The 19,772-nt window shown below is 39.1% G+C and overlaps 2 protein-coding genes across 2 annotated transcripts; both read left to right on the forward strand.

Annotated features, from left to right (window-relative positions):
• Positions 1–712: 712 nt before the first annotated feature.
• LOC146690323 (N-lysine methyltransferase KMT5A-A-like) lies at positions 713–6,230 on the forward strand. Its single transcript, XM_085435074.1, has 5 exons — positions 713–1,256; positions 1,951–2,076; positions 2,160–2,260; positions 2,367–2,561; positions 6,105–6,230. Exons 2-5 carry the CDS (start codon positions 1,974–1,976, stop codon positions 6,228–6,230), a joined length of 525 nt encoding a protein of 174 aa, XP_085291200.1. The 5' UTR covers positions 713–1,256; positions 1,951–1,973.
• A 1,241-nt stretch (positions 6,231–7,471) lies between these two features.
• Positions 7,472–16,935, forward strand: LOC146690324 (uncharacterized). Its single transcript, XM_085435075.1, has 5 exons — positions 7,472–9,359; positions 9,667–9,825; positions 9,907–9,960; positions 10,393–10,460; positions 16,795–16,935. The coding sequence occupies exons 1-5, from the start codon at positions 7,622–7,624 to the stop codon at positions 16,933–16,935; spliced, it is 2,160 nt and encodes a 719-aa protein (XP_085291201.1). The 5' UTR covers positions 7,472–7,621.
• The last annotated feature ends 2,837 nt before the right edge of the window (positions 16,936–19,772 follow it).

The following is a 19,772-nucleotide window of genomic DNA, read 5'->3' on the forward strand; positions in this document are numbered from 1 at the left end:
CAGTAAATATATTTTACTGAATTTCTAAATTCACATAATCAAATACAGGAAAAAACAGTCTAAAAATAACTATAATAAAAAGAAGTTTCTAAATGAATGTTAGATATATTTCAGTATTACACTATTAATCGGTTGTGTACCACAGACCTCTAAGCTGGAAGTAGTACTTAGAAGACCATCTCTTCACTTAGATGTTTTAGCTAATAGACTAATAGGCAACCTTACTGTTATCTCAAAAATTGTCGTAATTGTAAAAAATAGTTGTAAAATATGTAACTGTTAATCGTCAGAGAAATTGTTTATTTGAACAGTTTCAGTCATGTTTCAGAGCTCATCACAAGACAGAAACAGCTTTGGTGAAGGTTACAAATTATTTTCTAATGGCCTCTGACAGTCAACTCATCTCTGTGGTTGTCCTGCTTTACCTCAATGCAGTAAATTTAAATTTCACACACTAAGGTTATCACTCATAATACTCATAATATACTCATCACCAAATAATTTTCCAATATTAAATGGACGCTCTTTCGATCAGTGCTCTTTTTATGTAATTGGTTTACAACTAGTTTCATTTTTTTATTTTTTTCCACTGATGAATTGATGATTTTTTTAGATTTATTCCTGTAGGGCTGTAAAATTTTGGAGCCAAACAAAGGTTATATATTCTTATGTAAGGTTATATTGTGTGCGCTTGTGGTTTGTGTGTGTGTGTGTGTGTGTGTGTGTGTGTGTGTGTGTGTGTGTGTGTGTGTGTGAGTGCGTCTATGTGGTATGGATTGACATTTGACCTGCGCTGTACCTGGGCTCCGGGGACATTTCGACTTTTTGCTGTGTATTCATGTGTCCCCCTAAAACATGACTTGTAAATGCATTTTTAAGTGTCTAAATAATAATTTTTTCTACTTCTTATGAGGTCATTATTTATCTTTTGACCTGTATTTGCTTAAACTGTAGTGTAAATTCATTTATTAAACTATAATTAAAAGATTTTCTGATTTTCTTAAAAGTCCACCTATACCCCTCACCTGATTTTTGTGTATTCCAGTGTATTGCACAGCGACGTTTCGAGTTAGAGTGGATGTGTGTAGGTACTGCAATTTAATACACATTTTCAATACACACGGCCGGAAGTCATTGTGATTGGTAGGCTATATATATAGGCGGTACCTACAGGAAACGGCGCCACAACTTTCGCGCGCGTGCCCTTTAACAAGTGTATGTCGACGGCAATACGAAGACGGATTAAAAACACAAAGGTAAGCCTTTTTTAATGTAAAATGCACCATGACTTTAATACTATATGAAATTATAGGTGCACAGGCCTATATTAAACTGGTTTAATTTATGCTTTATGGACTGTTAGTGAGTCTTTGAAGAAGTAAAACGGCCCCAGCGTTTGTCATTGAGTAAATAAAATAGGGCTGACGACTAACCGCGTCAACGCGATAAAGCGGGCTAACCCGTGTTAGGATTTACTCGGTGTTAAAGCATTATTGTGGCTTAAACGTGTTAATGCCGACATCGCGACTAACGCGATTAACAATTAAACCAGCGCAGTCTGAGTCAAAATCCCTGATGTCGCTGTTAGCTAATTTCGGGCAGTTTGTCCAATGTCTGTCCATTCTGCTGACAGCCCTAAAATAAAAGCAAGGGTATAAGTGTATTTAGTCGTGTATTTATTTATATGCCTGAAGAAAAAACTTCTTACAGTTTTGATGCCTAAGCTTTCTCAGTACTTGTATCACTCTCTGCAGTCGCCATTACAGAAATGTCACATGTCGCCATTTTGAGTACTAGGCCTTTAACATTTTAAAAGAAGGCATAAATTAGGACTATGAATAAGTCAGCTGTGTTTATGCTGTAAACTACACTACTGCTAGTTCTGCTACTACTGATGATGATGACAATGATGACGATAATCGTAATACTTTATATGCTTTGGTAATGCAGCCAATCAAAACGTACAGGAGAACATGCGAAGGAGACGCATTCCTCCACGGGAGGATGCAGTCTGTCATGTTTCTGCTGGAAGGGACAAACTGGGACTTGATATCCACTACATAAATGCCTTCAAAGGTAAGTTGGTCTTTAGTTTGGATTAGATTTGGAGTTTGTCACTTTGTCTTTTGTCACTCACTTGGTATGCCTCTGCAATTCAGGTCGGGGCATTTTCACGACTGTTCCATTCCAAAAAGGAGACTTCCTTTTGGAATACAGAGGTAAACTCATAACAAAAGAAGAATGTGAGCGGAGACCCAGAGTTTATCATGACAGCCTGAAGATTAAATTACACATTGCTTTTGATTTATGAAAAAAAAAGCTTCCTAACTAACTAGTTAAGCTAATACTTTTTTGCCTAACCCCACAGTGTGGATGCATCTCAAGAAGATGGGTCATTAGGCAGACTTGTCAACGACAACCACATCAGTCCAAGTGCTAAGATGAAAATATTAAATATCAATGGAAAGCCCCATCTATGCTTATTTGCAAGCAGAGACATAAGTCCAGGCGAAGAAATAGACTATAATTATGGTGACTCGGATTGGCTCTGGAGATGCAAGGTATTTCTACAATTGTACTTTTTGGAACTGATAAATTGCATACCGTAAGCCATTTTTACATTTGTACCTACTCAAATTGGCTTAACGTGACTTAGGGCATCTAGTTTTTCACTGAAATTGAGTATCACCTACTGTGCCTGGGGTCACTATAGCAATGCAGCCGAGCATCCAGTGATATAAATGCCACAGCAAGCATGGACGTCAAGGTGACAAAATGCCTGCTCAGTCTATACTTTAGTGTTCAATTCAGGGATCACGCTGTTAATTTTGGTCGCTATTTCAAACATTTCAGAGTTTCAAAAATGATGGCTTGGATTTTCACGAAGGAGGCGCACTCATAACTTATCGAGTGACACCATTGACCAGCCACCTGGTGGCATTCAGTCTATGTCAAATTTTCTGATCACTTTGGATCACTTGGAACCTTGGTGCAGTAGTTACTGAAAAACTACATGGTACTATAACCTACTGGAAAAACAGGGGTAGGTACTAATGGAAAACAGGCAATTGTGATGGCTGCCACATCAAAGCCCTCTAAAAGCACTAAAAAAATATCAGCAGGTATGCAGAAATAAAAAATGGCTTTCGGTTTCTAAATTTTAACAGTGATTGATGTTTAATGTGATTCTACACAGCAAAATCTCCAGTGTTAAATTAACACTGGAGAGTGTCTATAAGGGTCCACACCTCTGAGTGTTAAATACAACACTGTTGAGTGTTAAATTAACACTTTTGACAGTGTTATATGTTTAAAAGTAACCTAGTCAGTTTTGAAGATTAACAATGGCTAACACTGAGCAGTGCTGATTTTCTAACACTGGAAAATAACTCAAAATGTTAGAAATATTCCAGTGTTAGAAAATCAGCACTGCTCAGTGTTAGCCACTGTTAATCTTCAAAACTGACTAGGTTACTTTTAAACATATAACACTGTCAAAAGTGTTCATTTAACACTCAACAGTGTTGTGTGGACCCATATAGACACTCTCTAGTGTTAATTTAACACTGGAGATTTTGCTGTGTAGCCTCTTTAGTTAGATTCATTTTAAATTTTGGCCCTCGAAGATAAATGGGCCCTAGTGACAGTTCGTTGCTGCTACAGGTGATTGTTTTACTCCTTTAGCAATGGCTTAAAAAATAAAGAAATCACACTGACTATTTGTCTCTTAATCATAGGGCCTTAAATTCTCTATACATGACAGTGAATATTTTAAAGACATTAGCTTGAAACTTATCTTTCTCATACAGTTTATTTAATGTTTCAAAAGCGTCTTCAAAAATGCACTGTATATTCATTTTCTATCTGTTACACACGAAGACTGAGACCAGCCAGATTCAGAAGACTGTGAGCTGCCTAAAGCCGCAACCAAACAGCTTTCCAAACAATGATCTGGACCTGAAACATCCAGAGCCTGAAAGGGTAAATATAATCCAGTGTACCACTTAATGAACTAATAATTTAATCTATCATCATTCTTTATGGATGCTGTGTGTGTGTGTTTGGCAGTCACCTGGGTGTGATGTGATTTACATGGACCGTGGCTTGTAGGTCCTTTTCATTGTTTCAAAGTGCAAGTCTGGATAACATCTGAGTGTGTGTGTGTTAACCACCCAAATGTGACTTAGGAGGACCACACTGTTATTGGGGGACTCTGTCAAAGTTTGCTTCATGGTGACATCACTCTGGTTTTAGGAGGGGTCTTCTCGTATTTTTTGACAGTTTGACCTACAGCATGCAGAACTGACTGCATGTGCTTTGTTTCTATGTTGAAATTTTTTGAAACTCAGGCTTGAACATTAAGATAGATAGTACTATACAACTTCTTAACTTGTTTTAGGCACTTTTTACTGCTGTAGTGCATGGGTTCTCTCTGGCTGTGTACTCTGGCTTCTTCCCACAGTCCAAAGATGTAGCTTATGGGGTTAGGTTAACTGGTGATTCAAAACTGCCCTTTGGTGTGAATGCAAATGCTTGTCCTTCCATGTTAGACTGGTGATCTGTCCAGGTTGTACTGCCCTATGGTAGCTGGTATAGGCCCCAAACCTGCTTGCTACCCCACAATCCTGATAAGGATAAGTGGAAGAGGATGGATGATTGCAAAGGAATCAGTTAATTATTGTAGCCAGTATTTTTTTCAGAAGAAAACATTTCTTGAGTGGAAAGCCCCCCCCCCCCCCCCCCCCACACACACACACACATGCAAATTAAAAACAGAAGCACAGGCCTGCCCAGTACAGTTGCAAGAAGAGCACTTGGTCTAATCTTTGTGCCATCTTTTCTTTGTTGCAGGATCTTGATGAAGAAATGCCTCAGCAAGGCTCAGAAGCCATGCATTCTTCTTCAGTGCAAGATTTTGAAGAGGTAACATTGACCTAGGACAGATTTTAATGAATGTTTCTCATGCACGATGTGTACCCTACGCTATTTGCCGATAGTGAAATGGTTTATTCATCCTCTTGAGTGATGCATTTTTAGTAACTGTCAGATTACTGTTCTTTTGTCTTCATTTTCTATCTGTTACACACGAAGACTGAGACCAGCCAGATTCAGAAGACTGTGAGCTGCCTAAAGCCGCAACCAAACAGCTTTCCAAACAATGATCTGGACCTGAAACATCCAGAGCCTGAAAGGGTAAATATAATCCAGTGTACCACTTAATGAACTAATAATTTAATCTATCATCATTCTTTATGGATGCTGTGTGTGTGTGTTTGGCAGTCACCTGGGTGTGATGTGATTTACATGGACGAAGTTTATTAGTTGATATCTGCAACTGAATTGAAAACACCTCACCTTTCCAACTGTCCAAAACAAATAAATGTTGCAATATTTTGCTAACAGTTTCACAATCATCGTCTGGTGTGCACAACAATATCATCTTTGGACAAGTGCATTCAGTGTGTGGGACCGGTTTCCTCCCTCAAGTGGCTTGGCTATAAGTGCAAAGGTGAGACATTTAGTGAATAGGTACAGTGTATAGTAAAAAGCATTAATAGAGTTCAACAAGTTAAGACTAGCTGAAATGAACACTGCTCCCTTTTTAATTAATGGGTGGTCACGTCTAATTAAAGAAATGTAGTATTACCTCATTGGTGCAGGACCTTGTAAAAATGGTATACTTGGGATTGTCCTCAATTCCCCATTCCATAACATAAACTGCTCAAAATAATAAAGGGAACACTTAAACAATGCGATGTTACTCCAAGTCAGAACACACTTCTGTGAAATCAAACTGTTCACTTAGGAAGTAACACTGACAACCAGTTTCACATGCTGTTTTGCAAATAGAGTAGACAACAAGTGGAAATTATAGTCAATTCACCATAATAAAGGACTGGTTCTGCAGGTGGTGACCACAGACCACTTCTCAGTACCTATGCTTTCTGGCTGATGTTATGGTCACTTTTGAATGCTGGCCGTGATTTCATTTTAGTGGTAGCATGAGACGGTCTACAACCCACACAAGTGGCTCAGGTAGTGCAGCTCATCTAGCGTAGCACATCAATGTGAGCTGTGGCAAGAAGGTTTGCTGTGTCTGTTAGTGTAGTGTCCAGAGCATGGAGGTGCTACCTGGATGTGGAGTAGGCCATAGGAGGGCAACAACCCAGCAGCAGGACCGCTACCTCCACCTTTGTGCAAGGAGGAACAAGAGGAGCCCTGCAAAATGACCTCAAACAGGCCACAAATGTGCATCTGTCTGCTCAAATGGTCAGAAACTGACTTCATGAGGGTGGCTTGAGGGTCCAGCGTCCACAGGTGGGGATTGAGCTTGCAGCCCAACACCATGCAGGATGCTTGGCATTTGCCAGAAAACACAAAGTTTGGCAACTTCGGCACGGGCACCCTATGCTCCTCACAGCTGAAAGGAGGTTCAAACTGAGCACGTGACAGTCTGGAGATGCCGTGGGGAACGTTCTGCTGCCTGCAACATCCTCCAGCATGATCATATTGGCAGTGGGTCAGTAATGGTGAGGGGTGGCATTTCTGTACCTGCCAGAGAGCCTGACTGTCATTGGGTAACAAGATGAGGTCCTCGGACCCTTTGTGAGACCACATGCTGGTGCGTTTGACCCTGGGATCCACCTAATGCGAGACGACACTGGACCTCATGTGGCTGGAGTATGTCAGCAGTTCCTCCATGACAAAGGCATTGATGCTATGGACTGGCCCGCCTGTTCCCCAGACCTGAATCCAATTGAGCACATCTGGGACATCATGTCTCACTCCATCCACCACAAACTGTCCAGGGGTTGGCAGATGCTTTAGTCCAGGTCTTGGAGGAGATCCTTCAGGAGACCATCCGCCACCTCATCCCGAGCATCCCCAGGCATTGTAGGGAAGTCATACAGGCATCTGGAGGCCACACACATTCAACTACACACTTTCATGCCATTCAACTACCTAAAGAACAAAGTATTTAATAAGAATAATTCCTTCATTCACATCTGGGATGTCCTTTTTTTTTTGGTGGGGGGGGGGGGGGGGGGGGGATTAGCAGTGTATGTGTAGTCATTAAAAATTAAAATATCCTTAAGTGTGAACAGTTTGGTTTTTTTTTTTTTTTTCAGCATTTGACATTACTGCAATGCTTTGACAAAAAACTACTTCACTTAAATAGAACTGCAAAGCTAAATTAAGTCTATCAAAATGTGTTTCAGTTTGTTTAGGGGTCTGGCACAAATCTTGCCTTGCAAAATTGGCAAATCAGAATTGCCACCAGTCAACACAGGTGTGTATCCCATTCATATTTGGCTTGACTTTGTTTTTCAGTTTATTTTTTACCTGTCTAAAGTATTGATCAATTAAAATAACTTTTGTTCTTACATTCCAGAAAGAAGAAATTTCTGAATATTCAGGGGAGGATGGATTGCCACATTCAGTTCAGGATCAAATATCAAGTGATGATGATGGCAACCACAGCATATCAGAAGAAGAATATGTGCCAGATTCAGAGTCATATGATGAAGATTCAGATGAAGACATCTCATTATTGCCAAGCACATCAAAAGGTCTGCTATGCCAAAATGACATCTCCAAAGCGCATGAACAATCAGATTCAATGAATTTAATCCACAACTTGACAAAGGACAAGCCACAAGATAAAAGTGAGCTTTGCGAAACTGAATCAGAAAAAATGACTTTAAGTAAAAGAAATTACTGCTATTTTTGTGGCAAACCACAAGCTAAAATTTCCCGCCACCTGAAAACGCACAAAACGGCTCCTGATGTTGTGCATGCATTTTCCCTGCCTAGAGACTCAAACGAGCGTAAAAGTCTGTTAGAGAAATTGAGAAATAAGGGAAATTTTAAGCATAATGCTGCAGTTTTGCATGGTGGAGTGGGACCACTGAAAGTGAAGAGAAGACCCAAGATTAAAGCAGTAGAGGGAAAGTTTGCTCATTGCTTTTATTGTCAAGGGATGTATGTTCGCAAGGATCTTTGGAGACATGTCCGCAGATGTCCGAACAAACCAAAAGATGACACGGATAAAGAACCTGGAAGAACCAAAGTACTCGGCCTGGCTTTAACTCTGGAGTCTCAGTGTTATCCGCAGGTGTCAAGTGGAGTCTGGAAGGTTCTTGCTGTTATGAAACAAGATGAGATTGCCTCAGCTGTGCGAAATGACTTTACTGTTATTCACTTTGCCCAGTCCCTCTACAATAAACATGGACAAGACCCTACAAAGTATGATTATATACGACAGAAGCTTCGTGAAGCGGGACGTTTGTTGTTGTGTCTGCGCACAGAATTCTCAGTGCATAACATGGAAGAAGCTATTAAGCCTGCTAATTTCCAGAGAGTTGTGCAAGCAGTAAAGAAAGTTTCAGGTTTTGATGAAGAGACACTGTCATACAAAACTCCAAGCCTTGCGCTGAAACTGGGACATACACTGCATAAAATGTCTGACATTATCCATTGTCGTGCCCTCATGACAGAGGATGAAGCCCTAATCAAGTCCACTGATGCGTTCAAGAAGTTGTATGTCTCCAAATGGTCCGAGATGGTGTCTCACCGTGCCTTGAACACATTGAGTGAGGCAAAGTTTAACAAGCCATCAACATTGCCCTTTACAGAAGATGTTCGGATTCTCCATCACTACCTTCAAAAATCTGCAGAAAGTGCCTTTTGCAGCTTGGAGAACGAAGCCACAGCTCAGAATTATGCCCAACTTGCACAAGTTACACTCTCACAAATCATTGTGTTCAACCGAAGACGTTCTGGAGAGGTTTCAAAGATGCGCCTCAAAAGTTTTCTTGAAAGAGACAAAACAGCACTCCACACAGATGTTGCCATGGGGCTCTCAGAAATGGAACAGAGACTCTGTAACTATTTCTGTAGAATAGAAATAATGGGGAAAAGGGACAGAAATGTTCCGGTTCTGCTAACACCAAGCATGCTGGATGCTCTGTCACTACTGGTTAGTAGGAGGCCTGACTGTGGTATTTGTGCCACTAATATCTACCTCTTTGCAAGACCCCGATCAATGAGTCATTACAGAGGAATGGACTCCTTGCGTGTTCATGCACACCAGTGTGGAGCAAAGCAGCCTGAGTATCTAAGATCGACACAGCTCAGAAAACATGTTGCCACACTCTCACAAGTCCTTAATTTGAAAAACAACGAACTTGATCAGGTTGCAGATTTCCTGGGTCATGATATCCGCGTTCACCGCGAATTCTACAGATTACCAGTTCCCACAACACAGCTGGCCAAGATTTCCAAACTGCTTTTAACACTGGAAAAAGGACATCTTTCCCAGATCCAGGGGAAATCACTGGATGAGATCAAAATAGAAGGTTTGTATTGAAAGGAGCAAATATTAGGGCAGTAGTTGAATATTATGCTTTATCAACAGAATTAAAACCTAAAAGCACAGACCATTCTGTTAAATGTCCATGATTTAAGGTTCTTGAAGTCTATTGTTTCATCACTTTGCAACATTTGGCAAACTGCAGAGTGGTGGCCTTAAATAGTAAAACTATGTACTATAATTTCCAGTATTTGTTCTGTATTTTGTCATATCTCGTTGTTAATGTGAGGTTTTTGGGGGGGTTGTGTTTGTTTGTTTTTTTGTTTTGTTTTTCCCCCCCCACAATTTCTCAGATGAAATTGCATTAAGTGATGCTGAAACAAAGGACAGTGAGAGTGAATCAGATGATGATGACACAGCACTCACAATGTCGGCGTGTGGCACCAGTGAGCCTGTACATGCAGTAGCTGATTCCACAAACACAGCGCAGCTCCAAGACACTGTAGATTGTGGTAAGTTACCACTAGCTTGGTTTCTGTGGATAAAATGTTTGTTACAAATATTAAAACTTAATCAAATTGTGTAATCAGCAGATGAAGGACCACTCACAATGCCTGCAGCAAGTGAGACTGCTGCTCCCTCTGAAGGTAAGGGGTGCAGTTGGTTCTCTAAGCGTATTATTGTTTCATCACTTTGCAACATATGGCAAACTGCAGAGTGGTGGCAAAAAGTCACTTGGATGAGTGACAAAATGTTTCTCCCACTGAAAACGCTACGTCCAGATTAACAGAATCAACGTTTTGGGATTTACTTACCTGGATGATTGAGCATGCATCAAGAGACTTTTATTCAACTTTTTATTTAGTCTTTTATTCACAGCGGAACACTAAATGTTGTCTCATTTTAGAAATTTGATAAATTTTCAAAGAGAATTTTAGCTCGTTTTGATATTGATGGTAGCAACACATTTCAGAAGTTAATACAGGGTAGCATCCATTCTTTTAACAAGCAAATGTTTTTTGTTTTTTTTGTTTGGTTTTTTGTTTGTTTTAACTACTACTACTTTATATATCTTCCAGAGAAAAATGCTGCTCAATCCCACAATTCATTTCATTTCATTTCATTTCATTTATTTATTCATTTTCAGGCACAACAAATACCTATATTGAACATAAAATACACAAAACAAAAAACAAAACTTGCCTGAAAAAGGAGTGGGACGAAGAAAACTTATTAAATCCCACCCCTATACTCACTCATCAACAAAAAAACCAATAAACTTCCCGCAGCTACGCCCATCATTGCATACAGACCCATCAACAGCCCCGGGCAGATACAAGCATCTAAGCGGCAGCTCGCAACCAACAATTAGAGCCTTCATAACTGAATACAGAATATATAAATTATAAATTGCATTACCACAGGTAACAGGCAGTAATAACTACAAGTAACAGACACACATACATATACATACATATATATCTACACACACAAGTACATATATGTACATACATACGCACACTTTATTTTTATTTTTTTTATTTTGGAATCCATATCAGCAATGGTAAGAGGACAGACATTACAGAGCACACTAAAACCCATCATTGAGTATACTGTGACCAGACCAACTGTTTGTAGAGAAATTTAAATCTATGAATATTTTTGCATTGTTTCAATTGTAAACTCAGACTGTTCCAGATTTTCACACCACATACAGACACACAAAAGCCTTTACGGGTTGTTCGAGTTCTGGGTAATTTGAATTCTCCAAAGCCTCTCACATTATAAACCTTTTCTCGAATTTCAAATCTAGTTTGTAAATTTGCCGGTAAAAGTTTAGTAAAAGCTTTATACAAAATTATGGATGTATTGTAATTAACCAGATCCTGGAATTTAAGTAACTTTGCCTGAAGAAAGAATTTGTGAGTATGATCTAGATAACCAGCCTTGTGAATAATACGCAGTGCTCGTTTCTGTACTGTGACTAATGGATTAGTTGTATTTTTATATGTATTTCCCCACACTTCCACACAATATGTAAGATATGGAAGAACCAGGGTACAGTACAGAGTACGAAGTGCATCTTTATCAAGGAATTGTTTCACTTTGTTCAAAACTGCGAGGCTTCTGGAAATTTTGGTTTTTATGTGTCTGACGTGGGGTTTCCATGAAATTTTGTTATCAATTATAACTCCCAAAAATTTGTTTTCACTCACATTATCAATTGGTACACCTTCAATGATAATTGGTAATTCTATATTATATTTTAAATTACCAAAAAACATTGCTTTAGTTTTATTTATATTTAATGATAATTTATTTATGTCCATCCATTTTTTTATTAATTTTAGCTCCCTGTTTACAGTCATTACAAGATCAGTATAATCATCGCTACTGAAAAATATGTTGGTGTCATCTGTGAACAGTATGAGTTTAAGTACTTGAGAAACATCAAACAACAACGTGCAACAACAATTCCCGAAGAGCTCCCAAAAACATGTGGTCCAAGGCTGAGGTTGCTGCAGTGATGAGGCATTTTAAAGACCACATAAACGAAGGGAAACTAGCCACCAAAAATGAATGCAGTCATTGCAAATTGGTAGAAGATCCGGTGTTGGCAGGAAGAACAGTTCAAAACATAAGAGATTTTGTAAGAAACAGAGGATTAACTGCAAAAAGGCAGAAAAAAAATGAACTAAAATAACTGTTTAGCCAGATGTGGTTTTACATCTTGGTCAGATTGTCAATTGTTGTTAACACTGATGTTCTGTTTAAAGAAAAAAAAAAGTTCTTGTTAAATACAGAAGCAGTTTGTATTTCATAATTTTTACATTTAATTTATTTAGGGTTTTTTTTTTGACGGGTTATATTTAAAATAAAAAATTATAAATGCATATTTTCTCCCCTTAATATTTACCTTTAAACTATTAAAATTCATTTTAAATGTTTTTAATTTTTCTGTTTTCTATATTTTTATATTTCTGTGGGAAGCGTGGGCATTTTTGTCCATAGATTTCTTTTTTTATTTATGGTTAAAATTAATGTTCAGATCCAAGAACACTAATAAAATGATGTTCCAGTAATCCTGTGTCCTGTCAGATGTGTATTTATGGTAATGATGAGCTATTTAAATATTACATCATTGTCCCTTTAAAGACCCAATATTGTTTTTTTGGACCTCATAAAACACATTGTTGTCAAGTGGACAATGTCTCCAGAAAACACAATAGAGTCTGGTTGGTGTGTATCAGTGTATCTAGACTTCTATAGGGAGTGTATGAGGTCTGAAGTGACCCAAATTTTTTTCAGATTTTTTCGAACACTTTAACCTCACTCCCTTGGCTCTAAGTCCTTTGAAAAGGGTAGTCCACTTAAACCACCACCGGGCGGATTGACGTAGGATAGTCCCTCCATACCACATAGACCCGTGTGTGTGTGTGTGTGTGGTCTTAGAAGAAAAAAGTAAGTTCCAACTGTATGTTTATGCAATTTTACTTCAGGATTAGGTGACAGAAATTAAGTTGACAGTCCATAGGTGATATAAGGTTACTGTAATGAGTATCATTAGTGAGCTTGCATCCCACCTGCACTGTGTAAAACAACAGGCCAAGCCTCAGAGGAGTGGCCTGACTACAGCCAGTCTCTAAACAACTAATTATCTCACAGTAGCTACTATGAAGGACTTTTGGGATGTTTTCCCATGTATCACTGTCATTAGCAGGATCCGTGAACCTGATCTAATGTAGTATATCACAACAAACATCCAGTACCTTTGGGTCTTCACACCAGAGAGAAGAGAGAGAAGGAGAGAATTTATTATTTCAATGGCCTCCACAATGTGTCACTAAGTTGTAACTATCACAGACGTAACTGTCAAAAGGATAAAGTGGTCAACAAGCCATTTTGTCTTTTGGCCTAAGAGAGCAATTAAACTTGCCTTGTATTAAAAAGTTTGGTATTAATTATCAGAAATAGGAGATTTAAAGAGTAGCCTTCAAAGCGTACCTGACTATGGTGTAAACTAGTATAATGGATTTTAAATAAACAAGATGTGATTCAAGCACAGATTTTGAACAAGTTTTACCTTCTGAAGTCAAAGTTATCACATGTGCTAACCAGTGGCGGGGTGGCTTACTGGGCTTAAGCCCGGGTTGTTTTTTCAGAAGCTCAGGGTCTTTTGGAGTGTAATTTTTTCATAGTTAGATGCCTGGCTGACAACTGTATAAAACAAAAACTACACACAATATTTGAAGCACATAGTGCACACTGGCAGGGCCTGGCAGGGCCTGGCAGGGCGAAGGACGCGGTCTCAGCTGAACTATGGACACGCACACACATACATATACTGATACTGATAAGCACTCGCTGACACATCACCCTCCCTACCCCGGATCCAACGCCACCTCCAACGCTTACCTCCCCTCTGATGTGGACATCGGGTCAGCTGGAGGCGCAGTCGAAGATTGCAGCGGTCCCAGATCAGATGTACACACTGGAACACTTTCCCGTGTTGCTTGTCTGTGTTTATTGTGCTATGGTGTGTTAATATCTGTGCATTCCTGTATTATCCTTTTGTGTTACGCATTTTGATGTTTTTTTCCTTGCTACCTAGCCTGACCTGTCTCCCCAATGTGATGTTTGTGTATTGTATGTACGGTCGGCAAGGTCTGTCATCTCGGTTGTGGGGAGCTGCTGCCTGCGAGTTTGCTGTTGGAGAAGTGGAGCCAGGCAGACAGAGGAGAACTGAAGTTTGACCAGGTACTAGAGATGGCACGATACCACTTTTTTATGTCCGATACCGATACCGATATCATAAATTTGGATATCTGCCGATACCGATATGAATCCGATATAGTGTTTTTTAATCAACAAAACTGTTTTTTAAAATATCTTGCTGCATTTTGCAAGTCTGCAAGTTCATACTCAAGTTTAAAACAACAACTACACTAAAGCTATTCTGTTATACCTGTATACAAAAAAAATATTTCATAGTTCAGCAATACTGATCAATCTAATAAACTTAGACCTACACCATCCTCCCTATTCTGGTATTTTAAAGAGTACTTAGCGTAAATATTAAGCAACCTAACTAATAGGGTTCCAACTCCCAGCAACAACAAAAATAAATAAATAAAAAATAGGGAACCACCCCTCACGCGCCACCTCATGATGCTTAATCGACGTAATCAACCTTAATTTGATGCAGTGTAAAAAAAAAAGCACAGAAATCAATTATTTTTCAAGAAATATTAAATAGATTCAACATCTTTCTTCAACAAAATTGCAGACTGCACAGATGGTACCCTCCCAAAGGAAAATGTACTATAGCTTACTAGGGTATATATATTAGACTTAATAGTCACTATATACAGTAATTGACTTCTATTCATTTTACATCAAATTAAAACTTTGGGTGTCAGATAATTATTTATTAAAAGCTTGACATTTTAAATGAGAATAAGAAAGAAAACTATGTCTTTGTGCCCCCTTCTCCCTGTTCATGCCCTATCGGCCCCCCTGGCTAAACTTTGCTAGATCCGCCCCTGCACAGTTACCAGCCGTCAGCTACGTAGAAAAAGATCCTGGTGTAGAAAGTAATATTAAATAAATTCTAACAACAGCTTATCAAGCTTAAACGTGCTGCTGTTGTTCAGCCGCCGGTTTCCTCTTTCTGGTGCAAAGTGGACCAAAAACAAACTAGAGACACGGACTCGCGACAGAAAAGCCGATCAGCTGATCATTAGCAGTTTCACGATTGAAGTAGCAGCCGGAGAGCGAGAGGCAGTCACTCGTTAAGCTTAACGCAGGAATGCTTTACAAACATTCAGAGATGGACTTACACACTTGCTTTACTTCTCTCGGGGATAACTTTGTCGGAGATGAAATGCCAGGTTGCTAGCGAAGCTCCAAATGCTATCCAGACCACCACAGGTCCCGCATGCCACAGCTGCTCTATCACGTGATGCATACTGCTCCGACGTGCTAACGTCGTTCTGAGGCGAGTTACGGCGTGTTGCAAGTTTTGTGAGGTGCTTTCGTGATATTTAATGGATCGGATTACATTTTTTATTTTTCTCCGATATCCGATCCAGTAATTTAGGTCAGTATCGGACCGATACCGATACGTAATATCGGATCGGTCCATCTCTACCAGGTACCAAAGCAAATCATTCATACTGTACAAACAATGTAAATATGACAGTGTATCACGAAAGATTGATATCAAACTGATCACTTGACCCATATTACATTACTTGTTCTTCAAGTGAATCAACAAATGGCGAAATGAAAAGCCGAACAACAACAATGTTGTTTCTTTAGAGAGTCTTAGCTTACATTTGTGTTTATTTCATATTTTCAGTTGTTACCCTCCACGGCTAAATAAATTGGTTTCAGAATACAAGAATGGACATAAGGGGCTTCTTTCAAAGAAAACACTCAGGTAGATGCTATTTTATATATTATGCTTTGTATGTTGTTCAGTATATTTCTATGCAAAACAAGAGGAATTTCAATACACAGCAGGATATTCACAGTTGAAACCAGATATTTACATACACTTTATGGAAAACATAAAACAAGAACATTTTTTTACTGTACAACATCAATTTAGAGTAAACTTGTTTTGTTTTGGATAAATAAATATTGAAATATCTTTTGAATTAGTTACATGTCAGAATAAAGAGAGCTGTCTATGTTTTTTATCACTTTCATCAAATTTAGGAGTATACACTAAGTTTATTGTTAATTAATAAGAAAACTCCAGACGATTCCATTCTGAGCTGAAGAAGCTTCTGATAGGTTAGTAGAGTCCATGTGAGTAAACTGGTGGCACACCCGTGGATGCATATAAGGCAAAACACAGAGCCTGTTTCTTTGACATAGGAAAATCAAGAGATATCAACCAAAACACCAGGGAAAGAACTGTGGAGCTCCATAAGTGTGGCTCAATTTTGAATACAATTTGGTGCCATTTACAATTAAGAAATACAGATAGTTTCTCTCTTTACTCTTAAAGTTAACAAATGTGCTTTTTATATTTATCAACCTAAAAAAAATAAACATTTAGCCTGATTTTATGTTACAATTAAAAAAGTGTTTGTGTTTTTATCTGAAGAGTTTGTAAATATCTGGTTTCAATGATGTTGGTGTTTGGCTTGATTGTCAGCACAAAGAGGGAGAGAGAGGAACAGAGAGGGAGAGAGAGGGAGATGGAGAACGAGGACAGAACAGAGAGGGAACAAGAGCCAGGTGAGACAGACATGTTAGTCAAATGGTTGTTTACCAAAAGTATCACCGTATCATAGGTACTCATGTATCTCGTACCTAGTGTTTCTTTTTAGGTTTGTTATTTTTCAAATTCCATATTTATTAAGTTATGCAGGCTTGTTTGCACAACAAGCCTGCATAACTTTTGCATAACTTTTGAACAAAACTCAAAACAGAGCCTATTATTCTTTCAGTCATTTCTAACACCACAGATCTGTGCATGGATGAATCACTTCTCCTCCTACCTGAAGAGGGAGGCAAAAAGATCCCAAATCTGGGCCACTATCAAAGGGTGCAACCTCCATTCCCTCTACTCCCAGGTTCAGATGGCCCAGAGCATGGGTGACTCTTAGAGACACCCATGCACCATAACAGGTTTCTTCTCTGCCTGTTTATGTAAAAGATCACTGTTGAATTGTTGGTCCTGACTAGGAAATGCTGGCCCTTCAGTACCAGACAAAAAAGCTTGAGGGCTAAGAACACCGCTGTGGCAGCACAAGAACAAGTTCTGAGCACAAGATCCATCGGGCTGGGGTCTACTGCACAAGGTAAGACCTCAGATGCAGAAAGTGTAAAGATGCCCTGTTAAGGTTCAAAATTGAGGAAGGAGAGTACAAACTACTCTTGGTCCAGAGGATCTTGGTCCAACAATGATTTTAATGAACACACGTGTGGGAAGACACTCTGTACGCAGACAGCCAGTAGTCCTCGACTTAATCAAAGCATGAACAGATATTTTATAGCATCAGGGTTTGATTTACTGACGCCCCTTCATGCGTCACAGATACATTTTATACATAGATCAGACTTTTAACCCAGAAGATCATCTTCTATTTTCATGGCTGGCCCTTCCTGTCTACCTTTCAGTTCTTGTCTTGTTCCTCTTTCTTGCCGAGACAACAAGGAACGGTTCCTCTTTTACCGAGACACTTTTGCAGTTACAGCCAGACATGAGTAACCTCTCTCTCCTCTAAATAAATCTAACTCATGTGTGTGTGTCACGACCTCACATGCTCTTTCTCAATTCACCTGTTGCACTTCTGACCTTTCACCAGGACAGAGGCTCACTGAGACTATGTGTATGTCTTCTACTAAATAAATGTTTTAACCAAGAACCTCTACTAAAACCTTAATATAAAATGATCTGATATATAAGTGTTTTGTAAGCATGTATTGCAATTCCTTCTATGTTCTAGTTTTCCCTCAGCATGGATCATCTAGACACTCTCACTAGATGAAGCTTAAGACCTTTAAAGAACCTGAACATCAACTCAAATAAGCACAGATATGCAATATGTATAAAATAGTTATAACTGCACCTGAAATACAAAGTTAATTTAATACCTGTGTGCATAAAACCTTAAAGCCTTCTTAAAGCTATCTGTTACATTGTTAAAGCCTCGTCTTAGCCTGCTGCTCAAAATAACTTCCTGCTTTCACTTCTGCATACAACTTCCTGTCAGCCTGCAACTCAGTCTTTCTGAAAGAGACACTGTTTAACCCCTGAATGCAATATAAACTCCAGATTATATTATTAATGCAATGGTACTGATGACAATTATTCAACAATAGCAGTAAAATAATTTCCCTGATCCACACTCCCTCTCTCGACCTCTGGAACACCAGAGGTCGCAATACATTGTGTCCTCGCTCAGACCCTCTCTGGTGGTTGAGCAGGCCTCGAGATCTCCAGGATCCTTGCCCCTCCTGTGGTCGCCGAGATCGATCTTCTGCAAAGGAAACAAAACACCTTTTCCTGCATCTCCCTAACTTATCCTATTTGGGACTCTTTAATCAAAAGCATGATCCTAATTATGCTCTTAACTTATTGACTTGTATCTATGTATATTCTTCAACGTTCCTCATCACTTTAAAACTCTTAAAGCGCTGCTTTCACGTCCGGTTGCTTGCTCTATTTTCCCTTATTTGATCATCAACATCCTGTACACACAAACTGTCGCTGCTGCAAGTGCCTTCACTCTGATCTTAAGTCACCTTTTTAACAAGAAAATCATTATAAGCGCCTATTCTACTAAAAGCTCCAAAAGAAAACAACCACTTTAATCAATTAAGTTTAAGCATATAAGCAATTACTCCTGCATACATTTCAACATAGCTAACTGCTGCCTTGAAACAACTCCTGTGTGTTAACACTAACTTCATTTTAAAACCTCACATTTCCTATGTTATAACCCATTTTGGTATAGCCTTTTTATTTCATTTTGCTCCTTTTAATGTAACAATACCTTCTAATTCCAATTTATCGGACTTAACCAAAATATATGCTTTCCTTCCTCTTTGGTCCTTCTTTTAAGTTCAGTCAAAAGCTAAATGAATTTAGGGCCTTTTGCCTGGAATCAATACTGTCATGTGTGTTTCTTAACTCTGTGTCTGTAAGCGTGTGCAATCCTTCAATAACTTCAATAACTCATCTCAAAAATGCAATATGTATAAAAATCATTTCTATTTATAAGCTCTCCCCTTTATCCTAAAAATACCTCCTATGTAATATCTGTATGTGTAAGCCTACATTATAACCACTACTTCTAGAAATCAAAAAGAAATCAAAGCTGTTCTACTCCTTCAACCCTCACTAATTTTCCCTCTAAGACTTATTCACAGCTTTGAAAAACCGGCATTGTATCTTCTAAACAGGATTCAGTTCTGTCATGGTCCTGGGCCATGTTGGCCCAGTATTCTTGGTTCCTTGTATTTTCGCTCCTTATTTAGGCCAGGTTTTCTGAGGTGTCCTGTTGTGGTGTTCCCTAAGTGTTTTTTCCCTTTGTGACTCTTACCCCCTTGTGCCCCTCTGTGTATTTATGAGCTCTCGTCTCTCTTTGTGTTTATTCCATGTTTCCCCCAGCCTGTTATGTCTGTGTTCTCCCCGTGCTTTCTCTCCTCCTGTCTGAACCTCTGTGTACTTCCTGTTTTACTTTGACAGTCTCTCGTCAGTATGCGTAATGTTGTGTTCACTCCTGCCCTGTCTCGTTATGTTTATCAGTGTCACCTGTGTTCCCCACCTGTGTGTAATCTCCCTGTGTTCTCTGGGTGTATTTAAGTTGTGTCTTCTGTTATGGTAGTTGCTGGTTCGTCTGTGTTGTTTCCCCTCGGTCTCCCTGCGTCTCTTGTGTATTTCCCCGGACCTCCCTGCATCCTCGTTTCTGGTTCGTGTTATTAGCTTACCCAGTTT

The sequence above is a fragment of the Copadichromis virginalis genome, linkage group LG16 (assembly GCF_057382275.1).
Source record: "Copadichromis virginalis isolate Kocher_CV1m ecotype Utaka linkage group LG16, C_Virginalis_male_GT1.1, whole genome shotgun sequence".
In the NCBI taxonomy this organism is placed as follows: domain Eukaryota; kingdom Metazoa; phylum Chordata; class Actinopteri; order Cichliformes; family Cichlidae; genus Copadichromis; species Copadichromis virginalis.

Excerpts from the sequence above, each read along its gene's own strand:
- LOC146690323 (XM_085435074.1), top strand. The coding sequence starts at position 1,974 with ATGCGAAGGAGACGCATTCCTCCACGGGAGGATGCAGTCTGTCATGTT. Across the intron at positions 2,077-2,159 it reads CTACATAAATGCCTTCAAAG|GTCGGGGCATTTTCACGACT; the intron begins GTAAGTTGGTCT and ends TCTGCAATTCAG. Across the intron at positions 2,261-2,366 it reads AATGTGAGCGGAGACCCAGA|AGTGTGGATGCATCTCAAGA; the intron begins GTTTATCATGAC and ends GCCTAACCCCAC.
- LOC146690324 (XM_085435075.1), top strand. The coding sequence starts at position 7,622 with ATGAATTTAATCCACAACTTGACAAAGGACAAGCCACAAGATAAAAGT. Across the intron at positions 9,826-9,906 it reads CCAAGACACTGTAGATTGTG|ATGAAGGACCACTCACAATG; the intron begins GTAAGTTACCAC and ends TGTAATCAGCAG. Across the intron at positions 10,461-16,794 it reads ATTTATTTATTCATTTTCAG|ATCTGTGCATGGATGAATCA; the intron begins GCACAACAAATA and ends CTAACACCACAG.